This window comes from Squalius cephalus (assembly GCF_949319135.1).
Source record: "Squalius cephalus genome assembly, chromosome: 20".
NCBI classification, from domain to species: domain Eukaryota; kingdom Metazoa; phylum Chordata; class Actinopteri; order Cypriniformes; family Leuciscidae; genus Squalius; species Squalius cephalus.
In genome coordinates, this window is record NC_137141.1 from 10,375,944 (window position 1) to 10,402,116 (window position 26,173).

The 26,173-nt window shown below is 38.4% G+C and overlaps 1 protein-coding gene across 3 annotated transcripts; it reads right to left on the bottom strand.

The window, feature by feature from the left end:
- Nucleotides 1-943: 943 nt before the first annotated feature.
- tdrd6b (tudor domain containing 6b) lies at nt 944-25,279 on the bottom strand. Of its 3 annotated transcripts, none has more exons than XM_079853793.1 (4): nt 25,172-25,279; nt 6,744-12,414; nt 1,432-1,529; nt 944-1,339 (listed from the first exon to the last, which is right to left on the bottom strand). In XM_079853793.1, the coding sequence occupies exons 2-4, from the start codon at nt 12,358-12,360 to the stop codon at nt 1,295-1,297; spliced, it is 5,760 nt and encodes a 1,919-aa protein (XP_079709919.1). In that variant the 5' UTR covers nt 12,361-12,414; nt 25,172-25,279; the 3' UTR covers nt 944-1,294. The 3 variants fall into 3 exon arrangements, 2 of the variants coding, with proteins under 2 accessions (XP_079709919.1, XP_079709918.1); XR_013819439.1 differs by lacking the exon at nt 944-1,339 and adding an exon at nt 1,780-1,898 and having other exon boundaries at nt 1,458-1,529; nt 6,732-12,414; XM_079853792.1 differs by lacking the exon at nt 944-1,339 and having other exon boundaries at nt 1,363-1,529.
- Nucleotides 25,280-26,173: the final 894 nt, after the last annotated feature.

Consider the following 26,173-nt stretch of genomic DNA (forward strand, 5'->3'; position numbering starts at 1 on the left):
TTATGACATCTGTTAAAGTAACGGTTTCTATTCAGATTTTCGAACAATATTACAGTTCATCATCCAAGATTATTTATTTACCTCAAGCGGTCTGTTTTGAAGTTCTGTGAGTAGTAAGAAAGACGCCACTGATAGAGAAGCATGTCCATTGGCTGCAGTCTGCAGGCATTGGCCAATAACAAAAGACGACATAGCGCAACCAATTTTACAGAATGCCATTGATAAATATCAATATCAAAGTTTATCATCATATATTGTGCTACGTTTATGTAGCTATTATATTGTAGATAAAATATAGTAATCGTTACAATGTCCACAAAAAATAAATAAATATATATACACACAATATAAATAATATATATATATATATATATATATATATATATATATATATATATAGCCTATATATATAACCTTTTTTTTTCTTTCAACTGGAACGCCGTCCCCCCTCGAAATTCACTCCTCACTCCCCCCTCCCCAAACCCCCGCTCTTCAGTAGTTAATCAGCGCATATTGACCAATCAGAGCCATTTGTGATAACTGGGTATCTAATCATTTCATAGTGATTTCTTGGGCAGATTTCTGTCAGATATTTCACTCAAATAAATTGATATATTTAAATGATTATGTTTTGTGTAATGTACAAATGTTTTAGACAAAGAAAAAAAAAATGCTCATGGCATTTGAATACTACTCGACGAAGGCTTTTTGAGCAGCATTGCGCCCCCTCGAAATAGAACCTCGTTTGTCTCATGCATTAATTTTCAGGTGTCATGGTGCAATTTTTAGCATACTTAAAATGCACATTAAAATATTCAAAACTACAGCAAAACCACCTCTATGAACAGTTTTTATTCCAAAAAATTATTCAAACACATTAAGAAAAATGAATACAAACTATTTCACAAAAAAAAAGAGGGGGAAAAAAACTCCATCACACATGTACCCCAAATGAACACCACAACTGGGTGAAGGGAGGGCAGAATTGAGGTCCAAAATACTTATACTTTCTGTACAACCATCATTAGATTCACAAACACTTGTGTAAAAACTATGAAAAAAAATAAAAATAAAGATAAGGATAAACTACGGTATCAACAAAACACAATGCAATCAGACAAGCTTCATGCTGCGTTTTAAAATGACAAGAAACATGGCAAATACAATCTCTAATCTTTCACAGGCTTAGTTGTCCACTTGAAACAATGTTTTGTTAGTTGCACAATTTTCCCCATGGGGAAAAAAAAAGAAAAAAGGATTATACCTTTCCACAATAAATAGTTTAAAATTTTACTCATTTGAAGATGCACTTAGAGTCACACGAGTCTTCAGTGCAAACCTATAGGTAACAAAAAAGGGGGAGGGGGGAAGTTATCAGTAAGGATTACTGAATATAAAAAATAAAATAAAATAAAAACAAAAGAGGAATACCATAGGTAAGATTTTATTTTCTAAACTAGCAACCCAATCTGAACTTCTGCTTGGTGTCATCTCCTTGGTGTCCTTGGTGTCAACTCCTGCTTGGACGCCTGTTGAAAAATAAGCAAAGTAAAAAAATAATCAACCATTGACAACTAAAGGCTGGAATACACAACTCGACTTTTAAAACACTAGGCAACATACACTCACTTTGTGCTGACACGGACACAATTTTATGCAAAATCTGCCAAATTCAACTGCCCAAAAACTGCAGACTTTAAGCAACTAGCGATGACTCCTTCAGACTGTAAAGGCCTCTCTGTATGCAATTGAGCTCTCTTTCCATGAAATGCGAAATACCTCTAGTTTTGTTTTCTTCCAGTTGCGCTCCATTTTTCTGGCTGCTCTCTTTAGTGCCTGAGTGAGCTCTTACCACGGCGTTGGACTATTTTCTTTAATCTTTAAGCGCAACGCAGCAACTGTGTCTAAAGTGCTGGAAAAGAGAGTTAAAAGTTAAAAGTAATCTAGAATACGGTCTAACACTTGATGGCTGCTCTGTCAAGTCTTCGTCGTCAGTTAGGAACCTGGGTGTGCTCTTTGATACCAATCTTTCATTTGAAAGTCACGTCTAGTATCTGTAAATCCGCATTTTTCCCATCTTAAAAATATATCTAAATTACGTCATATGCTCTCTTTGACAAATGCAGAACAATTAGTCCATGCATTCATGACATCAAGGCTAGATTATTGTAATGCTATTTTGGGTGGTTGCCCTGCACGCTTAAATTACAGCTGGTCCAAAACGCAGCAGCTCGAGTTCTTACCAGAACCAGGAAGTTTGACCATATTACCCCAGTTGTGTCAACACAGCACTGGCTCCCTATTAAACATCGTATACATTTTAAAATATTGCTGATTACTTAAAGCACTAAATGGTTTAGCTCCACAGTACTTGAGCGAGCTCTTAACGCATTATAGTCCTTAACGTCTATTACGATCTCAAAATTCCGGCCAATTGATAATACCTAGAATATCAAAATCAACTGCTGGTAGTAGATCCTTCTCCTATTTAGCACCAAAACTTTGGAACAGTCTTCCTAACATTGTCCGCGAAGCAGCACACACTGTCAGTTCAAAGCTATACTAAAAACACATCTCTTTGACCAAGCATACACAACACATAATAGACTTTTATAATTCAATGTTAGGCTGCATAGATTATATGAGCCGGAACTGGAAACACTTCCCATAAATCCTGATGTACTTGTTACTAGGGCTGCACGATTAATCGCAATAAAATCGAACGCGATTTGGCAAAGGCTGCGATTATCTTGTGCGCAGTTTGTCAGTGGAGTGCGGCTGATTGGTAGTAAATACTGCCCCATTTGAATGCCAGAGGGCGCTCTCACGCAAACACGCTAAATATGCCCCTCCGCAGAAGTACAATAATGCGCATCCAAGCGGCAACCTCCCCTTCTCTCTCTTGAAACCAACACGGAAGTGAGTTAAACTGCAATTCATTAACTGGCCGCTTGGGCTGGCTGCAAAAGTGAGTCAAATCTGTATCTCCCCCATGTTAAAATTACCAACTTTACAGCAGAAAAAAACATGTTTACAGCCTGGATCTCTATGTGGCTTTGGTCTATACAGCTAATTTTGCCCTTCATAACAACTGTGAGGGGGGTGCATTTTTTTATAACTCATCCCTTTAGTTGATTAATATTTAAATTTCTGCATTTAAGGGTGTGGCCACTTGAGTGACAGGTGGGTTGTCGCTGATGTCAATGCTAGCCGCTTGTCTGCTGTTACTAGCCGTCACTTCACCTCAGCAAATGTTGCTGCTGAACTTGCCTTCTCTGCAGTGTTTGTGCTTTTTTTCGGGATTACTTCATACAATTTAATATACCCATTAGGTACAAAGCCCACGGCTTTGGATTCCGTCGTTGTCGCCGAGTATCGTTCGAGAGAACCAGTGCTGTATTTCAGTTGTTTTCCTCTGTGAACATGCACTAATGGATGTCTGACAATTTCCTTGCTTTTTGGAGTTTAAGTTTAAAAACGTCAATAAAGGCTCGTTCGTTCTGCTCTCACGGAACAGATGGATTATAATATGCTTATGTACCGTCAGATGAAATAATGCAGGCGTCTGCGCTTTCTCCGTTCATGCAATAAATGCACATCCATGAATGAGCGCGGATTTTCTAGCGCATTTACTTAACCTTCATAGGCAATATATCTATGGTTTAACCCATTTGAGAGGCGGCCAAAATCAGAATTTAAAATGGACTGAATAAGCGCTCTACGAACTTGACGAGCGATGCCGCGCTGACGGACCATAGACCATAAAAACTGACATGTATGCACATAAATCACTGTCACACACACTCTCTCAGAGTAATATTAAGTTACTGCATAATACATTTTCAACTAGCAGAATAGTACAGAATCACGATACACAGTCTCACTTGTAGCCATGTCTTTTAACTATTATAATATTTCGAAGGGCAAAAATAGAAACTTTTAATTGGCTTTACATCATCAAGTGTCACTTTAGCGCGAGACCCTGTGCAGTCGCAGACTTGGTACTGTCAGTAGCATTACCCAGAGCCGTTAACAGCCTGAGCTAACTCGATCACGTCAAGCTATTTGGGCGTGATTTCTCAGCCTCTTTGCCCATTTTCTGTTATCCGGGAGTGACGCAAGGCCAAGATGGCGACGGCCGGCTCCGCCCACTTTAGGCTTCAAAAATGCTCTTCAGAAACCTACAGGTGACGTCACGGACACTACGTCCATATTTTTTTACAGTCTATGTGCGCATCATTCCAGGAAATCCCTATCGCTGTAGCTGAATAAACAGAAGATTGAAACGCTTTGATTAAACATGACTTATAAATACACGACTGCCTTATTCTGTGTAAGGCGGCACATCATCTCACAGAAGGATGAGCTCAACTGTCGTTATGAAGTGAGTTTGGAGTTAATGCATGTTATTAAATGTTGTCTGTTGTTGGACAATAGGTTCATAACTGCTTCTCATGTTTTGGAAAGATGTTTGACGCATGTTGTTTTTTCAAATGCACGTTATAAGTGACTCAAACTTGCAGTGCTTTCAGATGGAGCAGCGTTTACAGAGCCGTGCATCAATGACAAACTGCGCATAAAAATAAATAAATCGCAGCCTTTGCAATTTTAAAATCGCGATAAGCAGTAGCGCGGGAAGGGGGGTGCTGCGGGGGCTACAGCCCCCTCGTCATAGCATCACCTGGTGGGGGGCTGTGGACTAACATAACATTGTACTTTAAATGGACAGCGTTAACTAACTCTCTTATGCCTAATGTAGTGAGTGTTCAAGCTACGGAGAAAATTAAATAAAGTTTTATTTGTCATGCTTTGTTCCGATCAGAGCACGTGAGCGGAGAGCGCATTTCTGAATATTCCGCTCAGGGTCGCTCGCTCAACACAGAATGGCCTGCTGGTACCAAAATATGTGGAACAAGGGCTGCCTCCAGATGGACAAATCGCCAGTGTTGGTCAAGTTACTTGGAAAAAGTAATTAGTTACTGAATACTTCTCCAAGAAAGTAATCCAGTTACTTTACTGATTACTTATTTTCAAAAGTAATTAGTTACTTTACTAGTTACTTTACTAGTTACTTTTCAAAAACATGATACACGAAATGAATACGCTATAAAGTAATAGACCTTTCCGCTTAATTCTATTCTTTCTGCATATTCCATCATCTAAAATTGAATCAAATGAAACATTTTTTAAAACTTGTTTTATTAGTTTCAGTATTTTAACTTTATGCACATTGCATCAATGACTCACTCATTATGATGGTCGCCTGCCGCCTCCTACTGGCTGCTTATAAATATTATTTCTATGCACAAATAATATTTCTTATTTGTATATTCAAAAAATATTTTAAATAATCTCATTACATTATTTAATGCAGTTTATTTGATTGTCTTATAGTCTTATAGAAATAGTCTTTCTACAAAACTAAACTCAATGAAGTGGTCAAAATCATGTCTTACCCACTCAATGGAGACATATTGTGCATCTCATTATGTAGGCCATCATTATCTTTCTCATGCTGCATATGCTCACTTCCATAATCAACATTTATTAAATAAAAAAACATTAATATTTAAACATAAATATTAAACTAAAAATGTTTTACTTTAATGGCTACAACACATAGGCTATACAGTACAAAGAAATTTCATGTCTTGTCGTCAGCCACAACATAATGACATCACATATTTTCCAACCCAGCCCTCAGCCCCCCCGCATGAAACAGCTTCCAGCGCGCCTGGCGATAAGCCATCTCGATTTAAGTGCGATTACATGTAAATTGCGATTAATCGTGCAGCCCTACTTGTTACATCATAAGAAGAATAGTGTCTACGCTAATATTAGTCTCTGTTTATCCCGAGGTTTACCGCAGTCCGCCGGATCCAGGCTGTATCCAGATCTGATGAAGGATCTGCTCTTGGACGCGACGACAGCACCGTCCTGAAATGTCAACTAGGCTCTTCCCTGTGACGGCCTCCCTCCCCTCCCTTTACCTATCTACAGATAAAGCGTTGTCGGGATAATTCCGGTTTGCGTGGCTACGTGGAAGCGATAAATTTCTGTATTATTAATTTTAAGGCCAGACAAGTAGTTTGTTCAGGGTTGGTTTGTAGGGAAGGACTACACGCCTGCGCACATATATTCAAACGCACATACTTATAGACTGAACTCGTAATACGCATGTGCATGCCATCAGCGTTCTCACAGGTTCGCATTTTTAAAGTTTGCGGTGTCGTGTTAGCAGCCCCCAAGTTAATAACTAATGATTGTTGCGACGGAGGTGAATCAATCAAAACTAACTTTAGCTGGACAATAACTTTATTCTAGAGCTGATATAAAGCCAAAACAATCTGTTACTTTAATTTCCTATTATCACTGTAAAGCCGCTTTGGAACAATCTACATTGTTAAAAGCGCTACATAAATGAAGATGACTTGACTTAAGTCAACTTGCGTACGGCTGTCTGCCGGAAGCTAGTTATTTTAGTTGATAAAGTTTTAAATATGGATATTTTTCTTACATGATTGCATCGCTTCACTTCAGAAGGCCTTTAATAACCCACTGGAGCAGTGTGGATTACTTTTATCATGGATGGATGCACTTATGGACTTTCATTGCCATTATAAAGCTTGGAAGAGCCAGGACATATTCTTCTTTTAGATGAATACAATCGGAGTTATGTCATACACCGAGGGTGGCTTGAAGGTGAGTACTATTTTGTTGAAGATTGTCACAAATTTACTAACCTTTTTCAGAATAGTCCATATCTTTGCCATTTTCCACAGTATGCAGCAGCATTGGCTCAGCTGATCCAACAGGAACTCCATCAGGTTCATGACAAACTTTTTGAGTTTCTAAAACTGAATTTGTCCTTGTAGAATCATTGGCAATGATATCTCCAAGCTGATCATTCAACTTGTTTTCAGGTACATCATGCAATTCACCATTTACTACTAACAGTTCGATTCTATTACCTCCATGTTGTCCAGCACAATGAGGTTCAGTTGTGTGATTTTCCTCTGTTAAGACTGTAAGGTTCACACTTGTTTTATCCTCTGAAATAGGTTGATCTACAGATGCTGATGCAGTGTGACTTTCCTCTGTTGTGATTGAAAGGTTCACACTTGTTTTATCCTCTGAAACAGGTTGATCTACAGATGTCGATGCAGTGTGATTTTCCTCTGTTGTGATTGAAAGGTTCACACTGGTTTTATCATCTGAAATGGATTGATCTACAGATGTTGATGCAGTGGGTTTTTCATGGAATTCAATCACCTCTGCAGAGTTCTGATCATGTTGTGCAGAATTACTCAAAAACTTTGCCATGTGCTCATTTACAAGACATTGTGGAGACTCAACTTTAACATAATACGGAGGGCTGTTAGGGTCCAGCACATTAGCAATGCACTGCACAGTTACTTTCAGAGGTTTATCCACTACAAGCTCATAGAATTTATCGGTAGCTACACTGTCGCACGATCCGGATGATAGATCAAATCCTTCTAACTGACACAGAAAAGCTTGAGCTGGACTTTGCAGCAAGTCATAAGGTAGTGCTTTAACAGAGCCTTCACTGATTTCCGACTCATTTCCGAAGTCAACAAATAGGACAGAAACAGTGTTTTTGCGTTTATTAACAACCTGTGCACGATACCACATTTGATCATCGCAAAAACGAGCCAAGCACAGGTTTCCAGGATCCAAATTATCCAGCAGAATTGGCTGCGTCTCACTAGAGTTTCCAAATTCTTGGGCAACGTTGGTGATTTGGTCAAGTATTTCAGAGTTTGAAAACTGGCACCAGAAATAATTTGGTCCAACAATGCATGATGCAAAAGCTTCAACCGTCTGTCCTAAAGACACATCTGGTTTCTTGAAGAGCAGCTGGAATGTCTCCATCACAGGTTTGGAAACTGCCAGTAATGCATTCAAATCTAAATTATCCCATTTATCACTTAACAAATCTGATGAGCTGGGAGTCATTTTAACTTCCCAAGTGATGACATCATCTTTTATAAACTTGCAAGAGAGAATATTCTCCCCAGCATCACCAAATATTTTTTTGAAGAGAAATACCTGTTCCTTCATTTCCTCTATTCCCTGAGTCTTGAATCGATCATCTACACTACAGCTGCAGTGAATGCTGAACCTTGGGTACAACAGTAGCAGGTCATCAAGTTGGCGAATTTCAAGGGGAGATACAGTCGCCTCATTTCCAAAATCTATGAACTCTACCTGAATCTTGCCATTTTCAGTTGTATCTTTCACAATGGCACGATACCAGGAACCATCTTCAGAAAACATGGCCTTAACCAAACTTCCCTGCTGAACACTGAATGCATTCCTTTCATCTTTCTCAGATGGCTGCGGGGAATTCAATAGCTCGCTGAGGGAGAATAATGTATTCTCATCCATTGCCAGTTGCACAAAAAAACTTGTTAGGCTGTTGATGTGAGAAATATACACTTCAGACACTGTACCTGGTTCTATCACACGAGGAGGAAGATCTCCAACTTGAGGTAAACACTGCACTGATAGTTCAGGAACCATAGTGTGTCCATCTTCTTCAGTAGACGTTGGGTTTGTAATGCTTTGGTCTTGGGTCATGGCTGCAACACATTCTAACTGACAACCATCATGGCGCTGTAATCGATCTTCTTGATTCGATTCATTTTGAGAAATCTGTGTCTCAAAGTTGATAAGTTCAGGGTTAACATCATTTGATGGTCTTGTACTAGAATTAAGCTTGGAAGTTTTATCGTTCTGAACAGTTTCAGAGCTTGTTACTCCAAAATTGTCCTTACCTAAAGAGGGTTTTGTTTTAGCGGCCACTCTCACATTGCTAAAGACTTGAGGTCTGGGGTCACACCAGTAATCTTTCATAAGATCATTAACAATAAGCCCCTTGCTTTCAACAAGAACGCTATACATTGGACACTTTGAAAGGTCAGAGGACATTACAGTGTTCCGAATAGTCACTTTTAAAGGTTCATCCACCAGAAGCTCAAAAAATGTATCAGTTGCAGCGTCACTCCAAGTGCCATCTACGGATCCCAAAGCTTCTAACTGACAAAGAAATGCTTGTGGTGGGCTTTCCAGGAGCTTGGTAGGCAGGAACTTAACTAAGTTCAGATCAATTTCAGACTCATTTCCATAATCTATAAAAAGAACAGAGACCGTTTTATCATGTGTATTGATAACCTGTGCACGGTACCACTGCTTGTCAGAAAAGCATGCTATGCACAGTCCTCCTTGGCGTAACTGATTTGGCTGAATTGGTTGAGTTCGACTACAGTTTCCAATTTCTTGTGCAAGCAGAGAGACTTTGTCAAGTTCCTCTGAGTTTTTGAACTGGCACCAGAAGTAATTTGGTCCGTCAATAGATGAAGCATATGCTTCTACAATTTGTCCTTGAATTATAGCTGGTTCCTTGAATGTTAACGGCTGGGTGTCTTCATTGCAGCGCATTTGCGATTCAGTTTGAGCACCTGATTTGAGAGCAGTATTAAACAAAGGACCTTCCAATACAACACCATGGTGTTCTAAACTGACAAGCCAAGCAGTTATGTCCTCTTGGATAAACTTGCATTGAATTTTCTTCTCACCATTTTCACCTGCTGACTTTTTGAAAGTCAAAATCTCTTCCTGGGTCCAATCACCTTTTTTTCTTCTCCTACCATCCTCAAGTGTGCAACAAATACTGAGCCTGGGGGTGCTAAGAAACTGCTTGTCAAGTTGCCTAATTTTAAGGGGCAGAAGTGTTGCCTCATTCCCAAAATCAATAAACTGCACTTGAACCATGCCATCTCTCTTGTTTTGAACAACAGCACGATACCAGGCCCCATCAGCAGGATATTCAGCTCTCACCAGGTCACCTGACTGCAACAAGTTTAGTTCAACTTGTGCATCACTTAACTGACCAGAATTAAGTTTGTCGAGAATAGAAAATATTTCATCTTCATCACTTGTCAATTGTACAAAAAAACTTGACGGACTATTACAGTGTGAAACATAGATGTCTGAAACATATCCTGCATCCAATGCTTTAGAGGGAAGATCGGTGAGCTTTGGATAAGTCACCCGTTGCTGTAAAACATTAGGCCTAGCACTACTGTGCCCACTTGTTTGACTAGTAACAGACTGGAAGTGTTTTTCCAATGTACCTTGAAAAACTGGTTTCACGGAAGTATTCTCATGTGCTTGTAATGCAGTGCTTAAATTATTTCTTACCCCTCTAGACTCAACTCCTGAAGACTCCTTGAAAGTACTAGCCTTATCGGTTCCTTTGCCAATGTTTCTTTTGGTCTTGTTCGACTGCTCTTTAATTTTTAAGTTGAGGTTTGTTTTCTCATCATACATTTCCACTGATAGTTTGCCTGAGGAATTTTGTTTCACGATGACAGTGAACATGCAGTCTGTAGCGTAGTTTTTAAACCACTCAATCTCACATGGCTCAGGTAATGTTACATTAAAAAGTTCAAACTGAACAGCCTGAATAGGAGTGGATGCAATCGCACTAGCGTTTGGGGGAAATGGTAGAATATCACATTTATCCAAAACCACCAAGTCACCATAGTCTACAAATTGGACAAGTATTTTTGGATGCGTTGATTCAATTTGTCCTCTGTGCCACTGCCCATCTGTGTATTTGGCAAGACACATCATCTTAGGGGAAATTGAAAACTTTGCTTGTGGTCGCTTGCGGCACAGTTGTTGAATATCTTTGGTCATTTTCCTGACCGTATCAGTATTTTGTGCAAAATGGCCAAAGAACTGGTTTGCACTTTGGACACATGTTATTTGTACCTTAGCCTTTGCGCCCACTTCAATTTTAGGTGGTGAATCAACATATGAATCAGTCTGAAGGAGTGGAGCTGCACCAATATTCAGTGAGTTCCCTCCCTCTGCAGGTTCTAGGTTTTCTTCAGATTTGGAAGGTCTCACTACCGAGACATTTTCAAGAGAACTGGAGCATCTGGTTAAATCGGGTGAATGGAGAGAATGTATAGACACATTTCTGTCATGCATATATTTGCATGTCACTTTGTTTAGAGTTTCAAGAGTTGGGTCACCAGAAATCCTCTCCGTCACTGACAAACACTGCTCCCTGTGGCCAAATGTGTTGTTCACATTTACATTGTCATTTCCATAAAGCGTTATATGATAGACATCCTCTTTCACACTGTGATGCTCAAATTTCCCAACAAGGATTTTATTGAGTACAACAGACTTCAGATAATCTATCTGATCAGTCCTCCATCCAACTCCTTTGTCATTGACACCATGTAGAGAGCATGCATAGGTGATAACTGGCAATTGGAAGAACCTTGCAGACAAGGGTCTGATATTGCAGAGTTTAACAAAATCTCCAATTCCATAATCGACATGAAAGACCTTGACAACATCAGAGATGTTGTTCTGCTGAAGTACAGATCGATACCAATTGCCATCACTTCCTTTGGTTGCACATGGAGACCCATCAGACAGCGGCATTGGCATCTGAGCAGAGAATGAATCTTCATAGTATGCGTGGAGCTGATCACTTAATTTCTTGAGCTCATGTGAAAAGACATGCAGTTTGCAAAAGATCCTCAATGGATGAACAACTTGTGTTACAGTTACAATCTCAATTGTTCCAGGCAACAACTCTGGATTCAAGTATTGATGCAACATGTCAGGGTCACTGGCATGCTCCTGCTGACCATTTGTAATCGCAACGTGTGTCTGTATGGAAGGATTTCTTGGCAAATCCAGTGAATGCATTACAAGGCTTTTAAAGTCTTCATTAAGCATCTTTCTAGCAAATCCAAGTTCATACATTTCTTTGGATATGCTTGGAATGTCAAGGAGAACGATTCTGGAAGGCATTATCACATCCTGAACACACCCAGATATCTTTTTCCCACACAAAGATCTGATGAAATCTGAAGCGGCCTGAGACCATGCACTCTCAAGACATAGAGGTGAAACACTGGCCAGAATACAAAGCTCTACTTTGGGAGGTAGACTGCAAAGGTTGCGTGGACATTTTGTCAAGACTTTGCTTGAGGCCCAAAGTAATTTACCATCATCAATTAGAAACACCTTGTATTCATGTTTAGATTTTGAAAGTATCCTTGCTCTGTGCCAAGCTCTGTCTTCATATACTAAACATACTTCTCCAGGTTCGCCTTCAAAAGTTTGCTGCTGTTTCTTAAGCGCTTCAATGTCTTTTTTTAGTTGTTGATATACATCAATGGCCTCTTGTCCATGATTTAAATTCCCTCCAAATTCCACTAAGATAGTGTGTGGGTTTAAAGTGACTCTTGTGATATGAACGGTCGTATTGGATCCAACTTCTGGCAAACCAGGAATTGAACACATCTTGATTGAGAATCTTGCCTTTCCAAATAGTTAAAGAGCATAAATGGGAAGAATCTGAAGAATGAAAAATAAGTAGTAAGTAAATAAGTCATTTACTCCTTTACAAAACTCCATATAAAGTTATTTTCTTTTTTTTTCTTTTTTAAAATGTAACACAAAGCCTAACCTTAGGTTATATTGTTATATTTGTACGAAAGATTTAAACTATGAAATGTTACCTCAAAAAAAAAAATTAAGTGATAAAGAAAAACAATTTCTTCATCCTGTAGGAGACGTATTCTCCTAATACATTACAATCTCTCAACTATGGAAGCTTGTTTTCCGAAAGGGAATACTTTTATTTTTTTAAATTTTTTTTTTACAGATAATTGCGACTGACAATTGCGACTTCTCACAATTGTAAGTTTACATCTCAAAATTCAATGACTTTTTAAACTTGCAATTGCATGAAATAAAGACAGAATTGCAAGACCGTCTAAGGGAAAAGTCAAAATTGTGAGATTCTGAATTGTCTTTTTTTCTTCAAAATTTTTGACCCAATTGTGAGTTATAAAGTCAGAATTTTAGAACTCATCTTTAACTTAAACTTGAAACTCATCTTTGATCACCAAAATTACATTTAAACATTTATTCCTGTGAAACATTCTTCATGTCTTAAAATAGCTATTTTGTAACTCTACACCCTTGCTTCATTTAGTATTAGGGGTGGAGAAAAAAAATAAAAATAATAATAATCATTAAAAAAAGTTGACATTACAGTGTTAAGTAGCGGTCGACCGATTTTTTTTTTAGGTGACAGAAAGAGATAGATAAAGTTTGTGTGCACTGGGAATCATTTTTACAAATAAAGACAAGGTAACACTTATTTTACATGCAGCATACAGTGAAAATGACAGTGTACATAGTTTGACATCAAGGGTTGAAAGTTTGTCGACCGTGCGTTAACAGTGAAGATGAACTCTCTTGTCCGCATTCAAATCACACACAGAGTAACGTGTTCATGCAGGCTGCAAATGCCTACTTCAGAATATCTGACAGCTAAATTCAACTAAAGCCCTATTCGCATGGGATTAATATTATCTGGGGACCACGTGTGATTTAGAAATGACCCACCCACATCTGAATTTCGTGTGGCGCATTCGCACGGGATAAGCGAAGCCTGTGATTTAACTCGAATTTACTGACTTATCTCCCGGACATGATGTCAATAGGCTATTGCTTGGAAATGTCTCGTCTAGGGTTGGAAACCGAAAATTGGTTCTTATCCAGAACCATTAGTGCTTTTGAAAAATACCGGTACTATGCGAAATTCCTAAGTTTCGGTTCCGAAAACGGTTCTGGTGCGATGGGCGAAGTGCTGGGAGCTTATCATTTAATAGCGACATCTCACCTCATGAATATTAAAATAGTAATGAAAGCACTGGCCCTCGCGTTCCTCGTACGTTTTGCATCAGATATCGAGAGATCGAGAGAGAGAGAGAGAGAGAGAGAGAGAGAGAGCGAGAGAGAGAGAGAGAGAGAGAGAGAGAGAAAATAAAGACAGTAGAGCTGCTCGATTAATCTTTAAACGATCTCGATACCGATTTAAACACCCACGCAATCTTATTCCTAAATGACAAAAACTTCACACCGGAACATTCAAATCTGTTTGCATTGTCGTTGAGAGAACAAATGTCAATATATATGAAACAGCTTTACTTTCAGTCTTTTCAACCACACAGTATCAATATTTCTGTGTTACAAATATTCAAATGATCACAGAAGCACTGAGATAAAAGTTTATAGTTCGCGTATAAACACTGATGTCTATGGTAGCAACCAATATCACCTTGTATATCTAGTGTATATATATCTATGCACCAGTCTGCGCACACGTCACACAATAGGAAGCGCCCGCGCCCTCAGATCACTTGGACATGGTTGTGTTATAAGTAGGGCTGGGCAAAAAAATTGATTTTTCGATTAATCGTTATTTAAAATGTGGTCGATTCAAAATCGATTCTCAAACGCCAAGAATCGATTTTTTTCCATCTTTATTTATCTATTACCCAAGAATTAGTTTTCCTCCACTGTTCATATAGGCTTGCAAACTCAATTTTATAGCTAATGCTGTGATATTTTATGTTAGTTTTATCTAAATCATAAAATAACCTCAAAAGTGCTGCACGTTTAATCATATCGCAATCGCGATGTCAAGCCTATACGCAATTAGGCTATATGACGCAAAATGCTGCGATTTTGTATGAAATAAACAAAGTTGGGCTTTTATCGCAATGCAGGCAGCATCTGTTAATTTTTTGTCATCCTTTGGCTAGTTACATGATCCCGCTCTTATTCATGCAAATGCTTTTAAACCATTCATACGCGACAAGACAAAATAGATCTCGCTGCCTGTGAATGTCCTGACTGTGACAGAAAAACTTGCGATGATATCGTGCATGCGCACAAGACAGCCCAGAATAGAGTTATCTGTCGCGCTTGAACGAACAATAAAACACACAATAATGCCAAAATGTCTTTTTGTTGAGTATCTTCATAACATAAGAGCAGTCTTATGATGAACGTGAAGAGTTATGACTCGTGAGAGAATGAGGCGCGTGTGAGATCCGCGTCTGTCAACAGCGGCTGGTCTTTAGGGACAGTACACAGTAGCCACTAATTATCTCTGTCGTTAAAAGTTAATCAAATAACAAAGGGAACAGAGAAAAACACTCACTGCTCTTGACTAAAGAACTTTTTTAACTTTGATTAGTCTATATATAATTTATAATTAATGCAGCACAGACTGTTTGATAACTTTATTCTATTTATGTATATGGCCTAGCTGTTAGACAGGAAGGGCACAGATACAAATTATATGCAATGTTTTTATATGGGTTTATGTGAGGATTGTTAACCTGTTTGATCAAGACATGCGACTGTTCTGACTTGTCCAATTTTCAGCATAAATTTTTCATCTTGCATCAAAATCCTGTCTATTCATTGTATGCATTTGAAATATAGAGTTGGGTTCTGTTTTAATGTACCCAAGTGTACCTAAAATAAAAAGAGTTTAATATACAGGTTTGTGGCTCTTAATTTCTTTTTATTAATTAAACACTTGAAAACTTATGTTCAGTTTTCTTTTCTTTTTCTTTTTTTAATAAATATAGGATTTGTATTAAATATTAATTGAGTCGAATCGAAATCTAATTCAGAATCGAAATCGAAAAATCGAATCGAGAATCGAAATCGAAAATCGAAATCGAAAATCGAATCGAAATCGAATCGATTTGAGAGCTTGCGAATCGAAATCGAATCGAATTGTAACATCTGAATCGATACCCAGCCCTAGTTATAAGAGGTAAAAACGATATAAATACTGTTCGTTTTCTCACACAAACCGCTCGTTTCGTGTCTTAGGCCATCAATGTGTACTTACGATGGGGAATTGTTTAATTTGGACGATGGGGAATTGTTTTAATTTGGACTCTGTGCATGCTCTTTGAGACAGTGACCACAGACCTGCATGATATGACTGACAGACAAGAACGGTTTGACCAAAAAATATCAAAATTGAAACTACTGCGGAAAAAGACACCTACATCTTTGGATGCCCTTCAGGTAAGCTAAAACATACCAAAATTTTATTTCAAAGTGAACTATCCCTTTAAATTTGAAACCAAATCTTCCACCATCGTCTTGTCTATCACAGACATGTCTAGGCTACACCTAGGATGGCTTCAGGGTGAGTAAATCTAGAGGCTAAGGCTAATTTTCATTTTTGGGTGAACTATACCTTTACATTTAAAGCAACACCAAATAACTTTTCCTCTTCAGTCCTCCTACAGGTTGGAAGCGGAATTGTCCATTACCGCTGTCGTAAATAATTTGGCCTACCGCAGCCTACTGTCACACACATGCTCGCTGTTTATCCAGCACCGGCTTTGGAATGAACGATGTCCACAGACAAGGTATTAAAGTGAAAAAAATTCTCCTGACTGAAATTTTTTTAGGCCAAGTCATATTCCTTTAACTTTTTAAATAGTCGAGACCAATAGCGCTTTAAGGGGAGACGTTTTAAACCACTTTAATATTGCCAGTTAGGCATATTTTAAAAGCTATTTTAATCTATGAAAACCAGGCAGGGAGCATAGGCTACTGTAGAGCACGAACGGCAGCATTGTGACTAGCTTCTGATTGATGGCGACCTAGTCTAGTTTTTGTTAATACAATGTTAATACAGTATGAGCCACTACAGTCATTTAAAAATATAAAAAATAACACAAAGAAAAATAGTGGCATTTTGGGGTTATGAAACGACAGTTACCATGGTGAATACACAATATTAACAATAACTGTTAATGAAACATGCAAACTGCTCCTGGTGAATAGAATGAAAATCATACCTGCATTACATTTATTTCATGTAATTTACAACGTAACGGCGTTGCATGCTCGTAGTTTCTTTTGCACTTTATATACAGTGAGGCGATACCAAGCGTGCCGCACAAGCCCTGAAAAGTGAAGCCAAAACGTCTCGATCGCCCCCCGGTGGCTGGTCCTAGTATAGGTCATAAGCCCCGCCTCCCCGTGTTATTCAACAGGACGTGAGACCAACTAAACAATTAAATTACACTTCAAATATCTTTTTTCCAAAGGTGGTTTCTTTCATTTGCTGTCGTTTTTATCACGCTGATGTAAGTTCAAGTGTCTGTTTCAAAAATAAGTTGGTTTTTAGTTAGTTACGTGATGCGGTCGTGTAACGTCATGATTGACAGCTGTGATTGACAGGTTCTCCGAGCGAAGTAGTCACTGAAGCACCAACGGACATTTTTTCCGGGATCTTCGGAGGACTGAGGAGATTGTATTTACTTTATTTTAACAAGCCTCTTGTCGTACTGCAATCAATTTTTTAAAAAGTGTGCAGAATGCACTTTCCCTGCGAGAGTGAGGGCGGAGCGTTGATTTCGCGGCTTTACTTCCTGCTCACTACTGCGCAGGTCTGGTCCCGAGATCGCTACTGCGCAGACTCAAGTTCCAATATGTCAGCGCCATATCGGGACTCTGGCGGCTTCAGTTCTCATCAATGGAAGAGAGCGAAGGGGCGTCGTCCATCTTTTTTTACAGTCTATGGGCGATACACGTCGCTGCATTTGCGCGTGCAATTGAAGAGTGTGCGCTCCAAGCACAGGATAACGGCTGACAGGACAAGTCCGTTTTTCTGAGATGAAAGACTATTTCAGCGTACACTTATGTCACTGCCTGGTAGTTCCTATTGCTGGGTTTTCTGAAGTAGTCATGATTCGCCTCTCATAACATAACGCTCTAAACAAGCACGCAGAGTGGAAGAGGAGGAGCGGGGGCGCGGGGAGCAAGGATCACAGCGCAAATTTGAACTAGATTAAAAAGTTCGTCGAGACAAACTTTTAAGTTTGTCAAATTTGAACTATATCGATAATATCGCCCAGCCCTACCTGCATTATAAGTGTCCATGGTAACTGAAATATAGTTCTACCTCAGCGCTCAGCTGTAGCCTAACATGCACTTTCCGTGAGCGGTAATTGAAAACCCGGAGTGGACCATGAGCGAAGTGATTACAGAATGCTTAGAATGGAGAGAGGAACGTTCTTTTGCTCCACTCCAGGCTTTGATCACATCCCCCTCAGCAGGGTGAATACACCTCGTCTTTCCTTAAAGCAGCACTCAGTAGCTTCGGGATTTCTTCGCTGTATTCTCGCTTTTTGCTCACAGGTTTCTCTCTAGAGCTCCCCCCACAGCTTCGGAATAGATATTTGACAACACTGTTGTAAAAACTCGTTGGTGATTCTCAGACACCAGAAGCTATAGATCAACGACATCAGAGCAGATGGGACATTCTTTAAAACGTCTTCTTCATTCGGGTTCGGACAGCGTGAGGGAGCGCAATAATGACAGCATTTTAGCAGATTTCTTTTGGCCGTAAAGCAATTGTTTACATCGCGAGACCTGATATCACGCGAGACTTCCTGACGCGGCGGCCGGCCGGCTCAAAGTTGCAAGTGCGTATTTTCCGCTCACGGGCACCAGGGGGGTGCGAAACGACCACCATTCAACCCGAAATGAGTTATATAACCATTCCAATGACTCCGAAGCTGTTCAGTTAAGGTAAAAAAAGTTACTTAGTTCACCTTTAATTTAAGACCTATTCAAACTAAAATTAAGACATTTATTACACTATTTGAGAAATGAAAGCCTATTTACGGCCTTAAAATTATGAAAAGTGAATTTAAGACATTAACCCCCTGAGGCCGGCGCGATAGGCTCGTTTTTTTCCGTATGAGTGCAAAAAAAAAAATAAATAAAAAATATTAATTTTTATCTTATATGCTTGTGTTATACATCAATCGATCCTGTTTAGTGTGTATTTTTTTTGTGTATGCTCATAATAAAAACAAAGTGTTGTGCTTTTCTCCAAATAAAGAAAAATAAACATGATGCGAGTTCTGCCTACTCTCCGTCAGTGAAGTCAATTCTGAAACGCGTCCGAAAATGAACCATAACTCAGCGAATACTCAGTCAAACAGGCATACAGTCCCACAGGCATGAAGCTTGAATTCTCTTCTTTTAAATGAAGTATTTTTTATAAAAAACAAATATTCACAGTTTATGTAATATGTATGCAAAGAGAGAGATGTCAGTCGTTCTCATCTCAGCTAATTAAAGCTGCAGTCGGCAAGTCTGGCAGATTGAGTGGACAGCCAAAATTTTGAATGTTTACAACTCTCACACCCCTCCCCCACTACCAACGAGCACCCGCCCATCGTCAGTGCGTGTGTACCAGACTGTAAAAAATAGGTGTGTACCTGATTTTCTGTGAACGCGTCCGTCTCTTCAGCATCGATCAACACCATGGACTCGGAGGTAGGCTGCCCTGTCTAATCTATCCATAGATAGCAATAACCGAGGAATTGGAAGCTTGTTAGTAGATTTTCTCTCCGCCATCACGCTTCGTACAATCTTCAGGCGAACTTCAGGCGTGTCGTGTGCATGTGATATTGTAATGTGCGCGTCTGCGCGAGGGAGAGGGATCTGTGGCGTGTGCACGAACTGTGATTGACAATCAGATCTCACACCCCCCTGCGCTGATTGGACCCGATGAGACGGGAGCGGTGGATTTTTGCAAAACAAATAACACGCTCCAGGTGGAGTTAGAAGCTCTGGTTTTTTTCTAAAACCACCTTATTTATGTTGTTCTGTCGGATTATAGTGTCAATTTCACTGAATTTGATCAAAAAAATGTTGCCGACGGCAGCTTTAAGTTTTAATGTGCTCCGCCCACGGAGAGCGCGCGCTATTCAAACGCAAATGTGAGGCGATCCAAACAAACCTGTCAAACGCCCACATCAGCTGGATAACACCGCGAGTTCACTTTCAGACTTATGTACTTTACGATGCTGTGAGGAATAATACTATCTTGATAATAATCCTGCAAAAATTTACCTCAGAAGTTCTGGAAGTATCATTTCGAGGAGCAAACGGATCCCGCTGAGGAATTAGGTCAGTTCTGTTTGCTTTGTTCTAATCGGAATGAATGAACGCAAAGATGCGTGCTGTTGTGGAGCTACTACAGCTGGCAAAAATACTGTTTAAATTTGAATCGCGTTTCTATGAATGAATGAACGCACAGATGCGCGCTGTTGTGGAGCTACTACAGCTGGCAAAAATACTGTTTTAATATGAATCGCGAATACAAAGAAAGATTACACTGGAAATATTGTTACAATTTTAAATGTTGTAATTGTATAACCTTAAAAAAAAAAAAAAAAAAAAGTATATATATATATATATATATATATATATATATATATATATATATATATATATATATATATATATATATATATATATATATATATAAGGATAGATGTAAACAAAATCTTAAAAGGTCATTCTAAGCCTTCTCTTTAAATAATTTTATTATGCTTTATTAGTGACACATTTGGGAAGAGAATATATTCCAAATTACGTATGCAGCCTCATTATGCGGGCCCCATTGACTCCACAGGTGTGAATCACGCCCACCCGCATATGGCCTTTCCAAACAAAAAGTGTTTTACAAGATTTAAATCAATGTATTGTGTTATGTGAATGATTAGGCAGGATGATTTTCACATAATTTTGAAGAAAAAATTCTAGGCAACGTCATCCATTAGTCAAAAGTCTTATTTACATATATTTAGAATGTGTTTTATGGCCTTATTTCAGAAACTTTAGTTTTTTGTTTTTGAAAAAACCATGCATAAACATTATTCTATCAAAAATACAAACATGCAAGTTGTTCACATATTATGGTAGCCCTGTTTGTGCTAAATAGAGTGAATTTACACCTTTGCCATTAATATGTTTATAAGCAACTGAAAAAAGCACAAATGTCAGGGCATGTCAGAACATCTCAAGGACCCCAAAAACCCCTCAGACCCCAGAGGGTTAAGGACAGACTGGAACCCTGCAATTGACGGAAATCCGTCATAGACTTGCTGCAATTAACGGAAATCCATCGTAGCGACGGAGAACTTTAATCCCCGAGTATGTTGTAGGGCTGATCCGAATACCATTTTTTGTATGAATCGGTTGAGTCAAAGATTCAATTACCCATTCATAAACTGCCTCATTCTGAATAAATCAGCCGCTTGAACGAATCGTTTGAATGAATGACTCAATGACTCGCTCATTAAGACAGTCGCCTGCCACCTCCTACTGGCGGTTTAGTTTCATAAAGTATCATTCTTTTCAACATTCCTTATTTGTATATTCAAAAATATTTAAAATAATCTAATTTAATACAGTTATAATTTTTCAGTGTAAATTATTTAATTTGATTGGTAGCAGCCTAGTTTCTTATTATTTTAATTGAATATATTGATCAAATTTAAGAATGTGAAATGAAAGATGGAGCACATTTAATAAAATTAGGGGAAAAATGCCCTTTATAAAAGGTACAAAAAATTAGTGTTTTCAAACAGTGATGTAATGAAATATTGACAATTTAAGTTTGAAGGGAGTAAAGCCTCTGTTTAGGCTATTAAGGAAATGTAATTTTGCCAAAAGAAGAACTTTTATTTTAAATGTTCATTTTAAATCAGCCTACTTCAGTGTGATATGTTACCATATTATCATGCTTAACACTAAGAATTTGAATAATTGTAATGTGATGATCAGATGCAGATATCTAAATCAAAGAATAAGGGTTGCGGGTGGATTATCTATTTTTAACAGTGGATTCGGGGGACTCAAAGTGCACCAGATTAATGAATTTATCTTTAAAATGTACAAAATTTTCTTCAGGGGGGGCATGCCCCCGGACCCCCATAGAGGTACCAAGCTCCACCCACAAAAATAATGTGGGAAACGCATAAGCCTATATGATGATCTACAAAAAATAAAAATTTAATGATCTTATTAAAATACATTATTAGGATTTTACCACCTCCACCTCATTTTGAGCCAGGAAAAACCCTGGGAGAGGGTGTGCAATTTTTAGGGCTGGACCCGAATATTCGAATATTCGTTGGGTGGGTTGGTATTCGATTTGAAAATTTGACATTCGAATACTCTTTTTTTTTTTTTTTTGCACACCTGGGATCCCCCGCAAAACGGTTCTCATTCGCGCTTGAATAAGGCCGGAGACACACTGGCTGCGTGGCGTGAGCGTCTCAGCTGCGTGGCGTGTCCGTTTTTATTTCGGCTCCCATGTTAACAGGTTGGAGTTTGCACACTGCCTGCGTGAGACACGCGTCTCAGGCTCGGCTCGAGCCATGCGGAAAACACGTGCATGCTAGAAATAGAACTGACGCCTTCCAGCAACGAAGTGTTCCAGCAACGGGAGTGTTCTCTAGCTAGAGCGCAGAACAGCAGAGTTTGTATGGACCGAAGTGCATGCCTGAGCTTGTGTTTTGGGTTAAGCTGCATTGCTTTGACATTGTGGAAAATAATTAAACTTAATTTAGTTTTTCTTTCTTTAAATTTCGTTTTTTCTTTATTTAAATTTCGTTTTTCTTTATTTAAATTTAGTTTTTCTTTATTTAAATCTACCATTTACTATGTCAGTAATTTGTTAGTCAGAAAAATATTAGACTACCTTAAGTATTGCTTAAGTTAGCAGACCTGTGCGCGTTTTATATCACTAGTGCAGTGTCCATTCTCGGAGCATAAGCCCTGCCCGCGTGAGGCGCGCCGATTCCCGCTCGCGCTGTTCTGTAGTTTACTGTTTATTAATTCTGAACGTGTCGCATCTCGCGTGTCCATCTATATTGCACCAAATGCGACACTGCACTCCCTTGTGAAGTCGATTGGATGAACGGTTCTCGAAATAATCAAAATGCAAACGGACATACAGACACAGAGATTCCTGCCTTTATTAGAGAGAAGAATATGTTCAGCACCCTCTCTCCGAAGCTTCGAATATTCGATGTTCATTACTACCGAAGCTTCGAAGCTCAAAAAATGGTATTCGGACCAGCCCTAGCAATTTTCAAAGAGTTTAATTAAACTTTCATGTTATATATTTCTGCATGTATTAGTGCGAGTTAATAAACGTAACTGGTTGTGTACACTTGGCACATAATATCTAAATATCGATTAATCGATCAATATAGCCCTGAATCGAATCGAATCGTAATCGTATCGTAGAATTTGAGGTATCGGCAAATATCGTATCGCTGGCTGAGAGAATCGATATCGTGACTAACTGTCCGATTTACACCCCTAGTTACGAACACTGGTCATAGGATAAAATAATGCCGACGTTGTTCCGTGATATTTGTGGGAGTTTTATTCAGCGACCACCTGGCTGAGGTTTGGACGTGTGCTCAAAAGCAGCGACGCGGTTGCGACACGCATGCGATGCAGCGCGCTCGTTTATCCAGGCACTCCTATGCCGTGGTGAGATGAAAACATCTAAACTTTTCAGAATGCCGCAAGCGCACGCAGGTCATGTGACAAAAAACAACTGACCTTTCCATGACAACATCGAAAGCTCGGCCGAACAGCTGATCATAGCTAGACAGGGCGGGTTTTTATTTCTCATCTCCATAAATATATGTAGTCGTAAAGGGCTAGAAATAAATTAATCCTTACTTCCTCGTCATCATGGAAAGCGCAGTTCATGGTTGCATAGCAACGACGTTTATTATGCTGCTTGCTTGTTGCTACTGTGTGCAATAGTGTAATTATTTTATTTATGCTTAAATATTTATTTTCAGAATTTTAATTATGCTTAAATATTTATTTTCCGTATTTTCACCACTGAACTTTTTTTTTTTTTACTTGTTCTATCTCACATGTTTTTAATATTTGTCAAATATAGTTTAAGTTCAATAAATGTTCCTTTTTTAAATTGAGACTTGTAACATTTGTTATCATCGTGTCATTTTTATGGTGTAAATTGAGTGAGCAAAAGCAGTATCGGATCCAAATATCGGCCCAAGAAAAATCGGCAGTCCGTATCGGTCATCGGCTAAGGCTGATGAAAAAAATAAATGAAAAAAATAATCGGTATCGGTCGATCCCTAGTTAAAACTTTTATTTTGAAATCGCCATGAACAACAGTTTGCATATTTAGAAACATTTTTAACACATAGTGCAGCATTAGAAAACAGTTTAATTATGCGGTTCATGGATTCTCGTCTGTGGAAAGCGCCGCTTTCTGTTATTTTGCCAGTTAGGCTAATCGACACAGTAATATGCAATTGAGGATTGAAAAATCAAACACTCGCATTTAATCGAGGAGTCGTGACAGCCCTACAATAATCATATACTGAATGACACAGCGCTACTTTCAGAGTATGGATTATCATTGGTTTAGAAATTTCATTGGTCCATGAACCCATGGATCACGCGGATTCACTGAGATCGCCTATGGACTGAGATCGCCTACGAAGTCTCTATGGTAGTTTACCTGATCTCTGATCAGTTTTTAGACGTTTTAATGGGCCATTTGTATAATTAAAAGGAATAGGCTAATAATAGTAGTTAATTTAGTCTCTCACTGGCCTGTTTAGCTGAGAACAAACAAAACAAGCATTGGAAATTGATAAAAGAACATAATAGTTAATGCTATTAGTTAATTGCATTTAATAAATACTTTCAATAAAACATTTACAATGGGTTTGTAAAAGCTTTTTGTGCATGTTTGCCTTGTGTTTGTTGCATTTCCACTGTTTTGACCAGCAGAGGTCACCAGCGTGTGGCGTTTCAAACGCTTCGAAACAGTGCATAATTTTTGGAAGCAAAATCGGTTAAATCGATTCGAAGCTTTGAAAATCTTCGTTTCTCCCATCACTAATTCTCATATGCGATAAAAGAAAGAACAATATAATGCAAGCACTGTAAAAGGTTGCGCTCATGTTGATGCTGATAATATAGTTTTTCACTTCGACGATATGGTCACGTTTTAATATCGTGTCACAGCCCTAATTCAAGTTAATTAAATCATTTTTAAATAACACAAAAATACAAAAACAAATCAAATGTTAGTCATCCTGGTGATGACGCATAAATTTGCATATGCCTGATTGAAAAACAAACAAAAATAATAAAATAAATCTTGACCTACATGCAGGTCTTAAAAGTACAACAGAGGGAAGCCACAGAGTTTGGACCTGCCATACAACCACGACTAAATTAAGATATAGGACTTAAAATTATTAATTTAGCTGCATGCCTTTATCCAGCTAGAGATATTGGGCCTTATTCAAATCAAGCCTTTGGGGTTTTAACCTAAACACCATTTTAATTGGTTAATTCGATCGCGTACTCGAAACAAACGATGAATTTGTCTATAAAAACTTACCAAACATGAATTTCTCCCCATCGTATACGTGGATGCCACGACTGACTGATTTTACAGCGCTTATAGTCAACTGAGAACAAACGCCATTAAAAAAGGCCGCAGGATGTTTTAACGAATCAAACACGTCTACGTCGATTGAGAGAGCGCGAAAAAAATAAGATCGCGCGTCACGTGATCAACGCGTGATTTGAACGCTGGAGAACAACTGTCATCTAATCCTAATGAACTTTTACGTTTTTCATAACGAACTCATTACTTATTATCGTTAAAATTAATGAAGAAAAATAATACCTTTGATAAAGGTCTTTGATAGAGGTCTTTAATAATAAAAAGATAAAGGTCTTTGATAATCTTTGATAGAGGATCTTAAATTGCTGCTTAAACTTAAAACTTGTTTTACAGTCTATACTGAAAACTCCTAGTCTTTTATTTATTTATTTATTATTAATTTAATGTTTTTTATTTTATTTCTTCATTTTACTTCTTTATTTATGGGTGATTCTTTAACTATGGTACTTTTCTTGTCCCTGGATGAAATAATAAAAACTAAAAAACATTTCTTCTTTTTTGTTTTTGCCACACTTACTTCACCCCAAGGGGAACTTATAAAAAATGTATCATGGCTCAATCATTTTTTTTATTATATAATATGAGTCTTTTTATGCATGATTTTTTACTGTTTTCCCTCTATCCCTAAGCCAGACTTTGTACCTTCAACCTTGGTTAATTCTAAATTAAATATTTAAATAATGTAGATTTCAAGTACAAATGATAAAATAATGTCTAATTCAATTATACATATTATATATTGCAATATTTATTCATATTTTCCTATATTTTTCATAAGTAGAACCCTTGTCCCTTGGGTTCACTGTCATTTCCACCACACTGTACAAAATAGAATCCTGGGATCATTGTTTTAGGTTTGTATACTTAGTAATCATAGCAACAGAAGCTCCACAGTGGAACACAAGGCTGGGTGAAGGGGTGACCTCTTTAGGG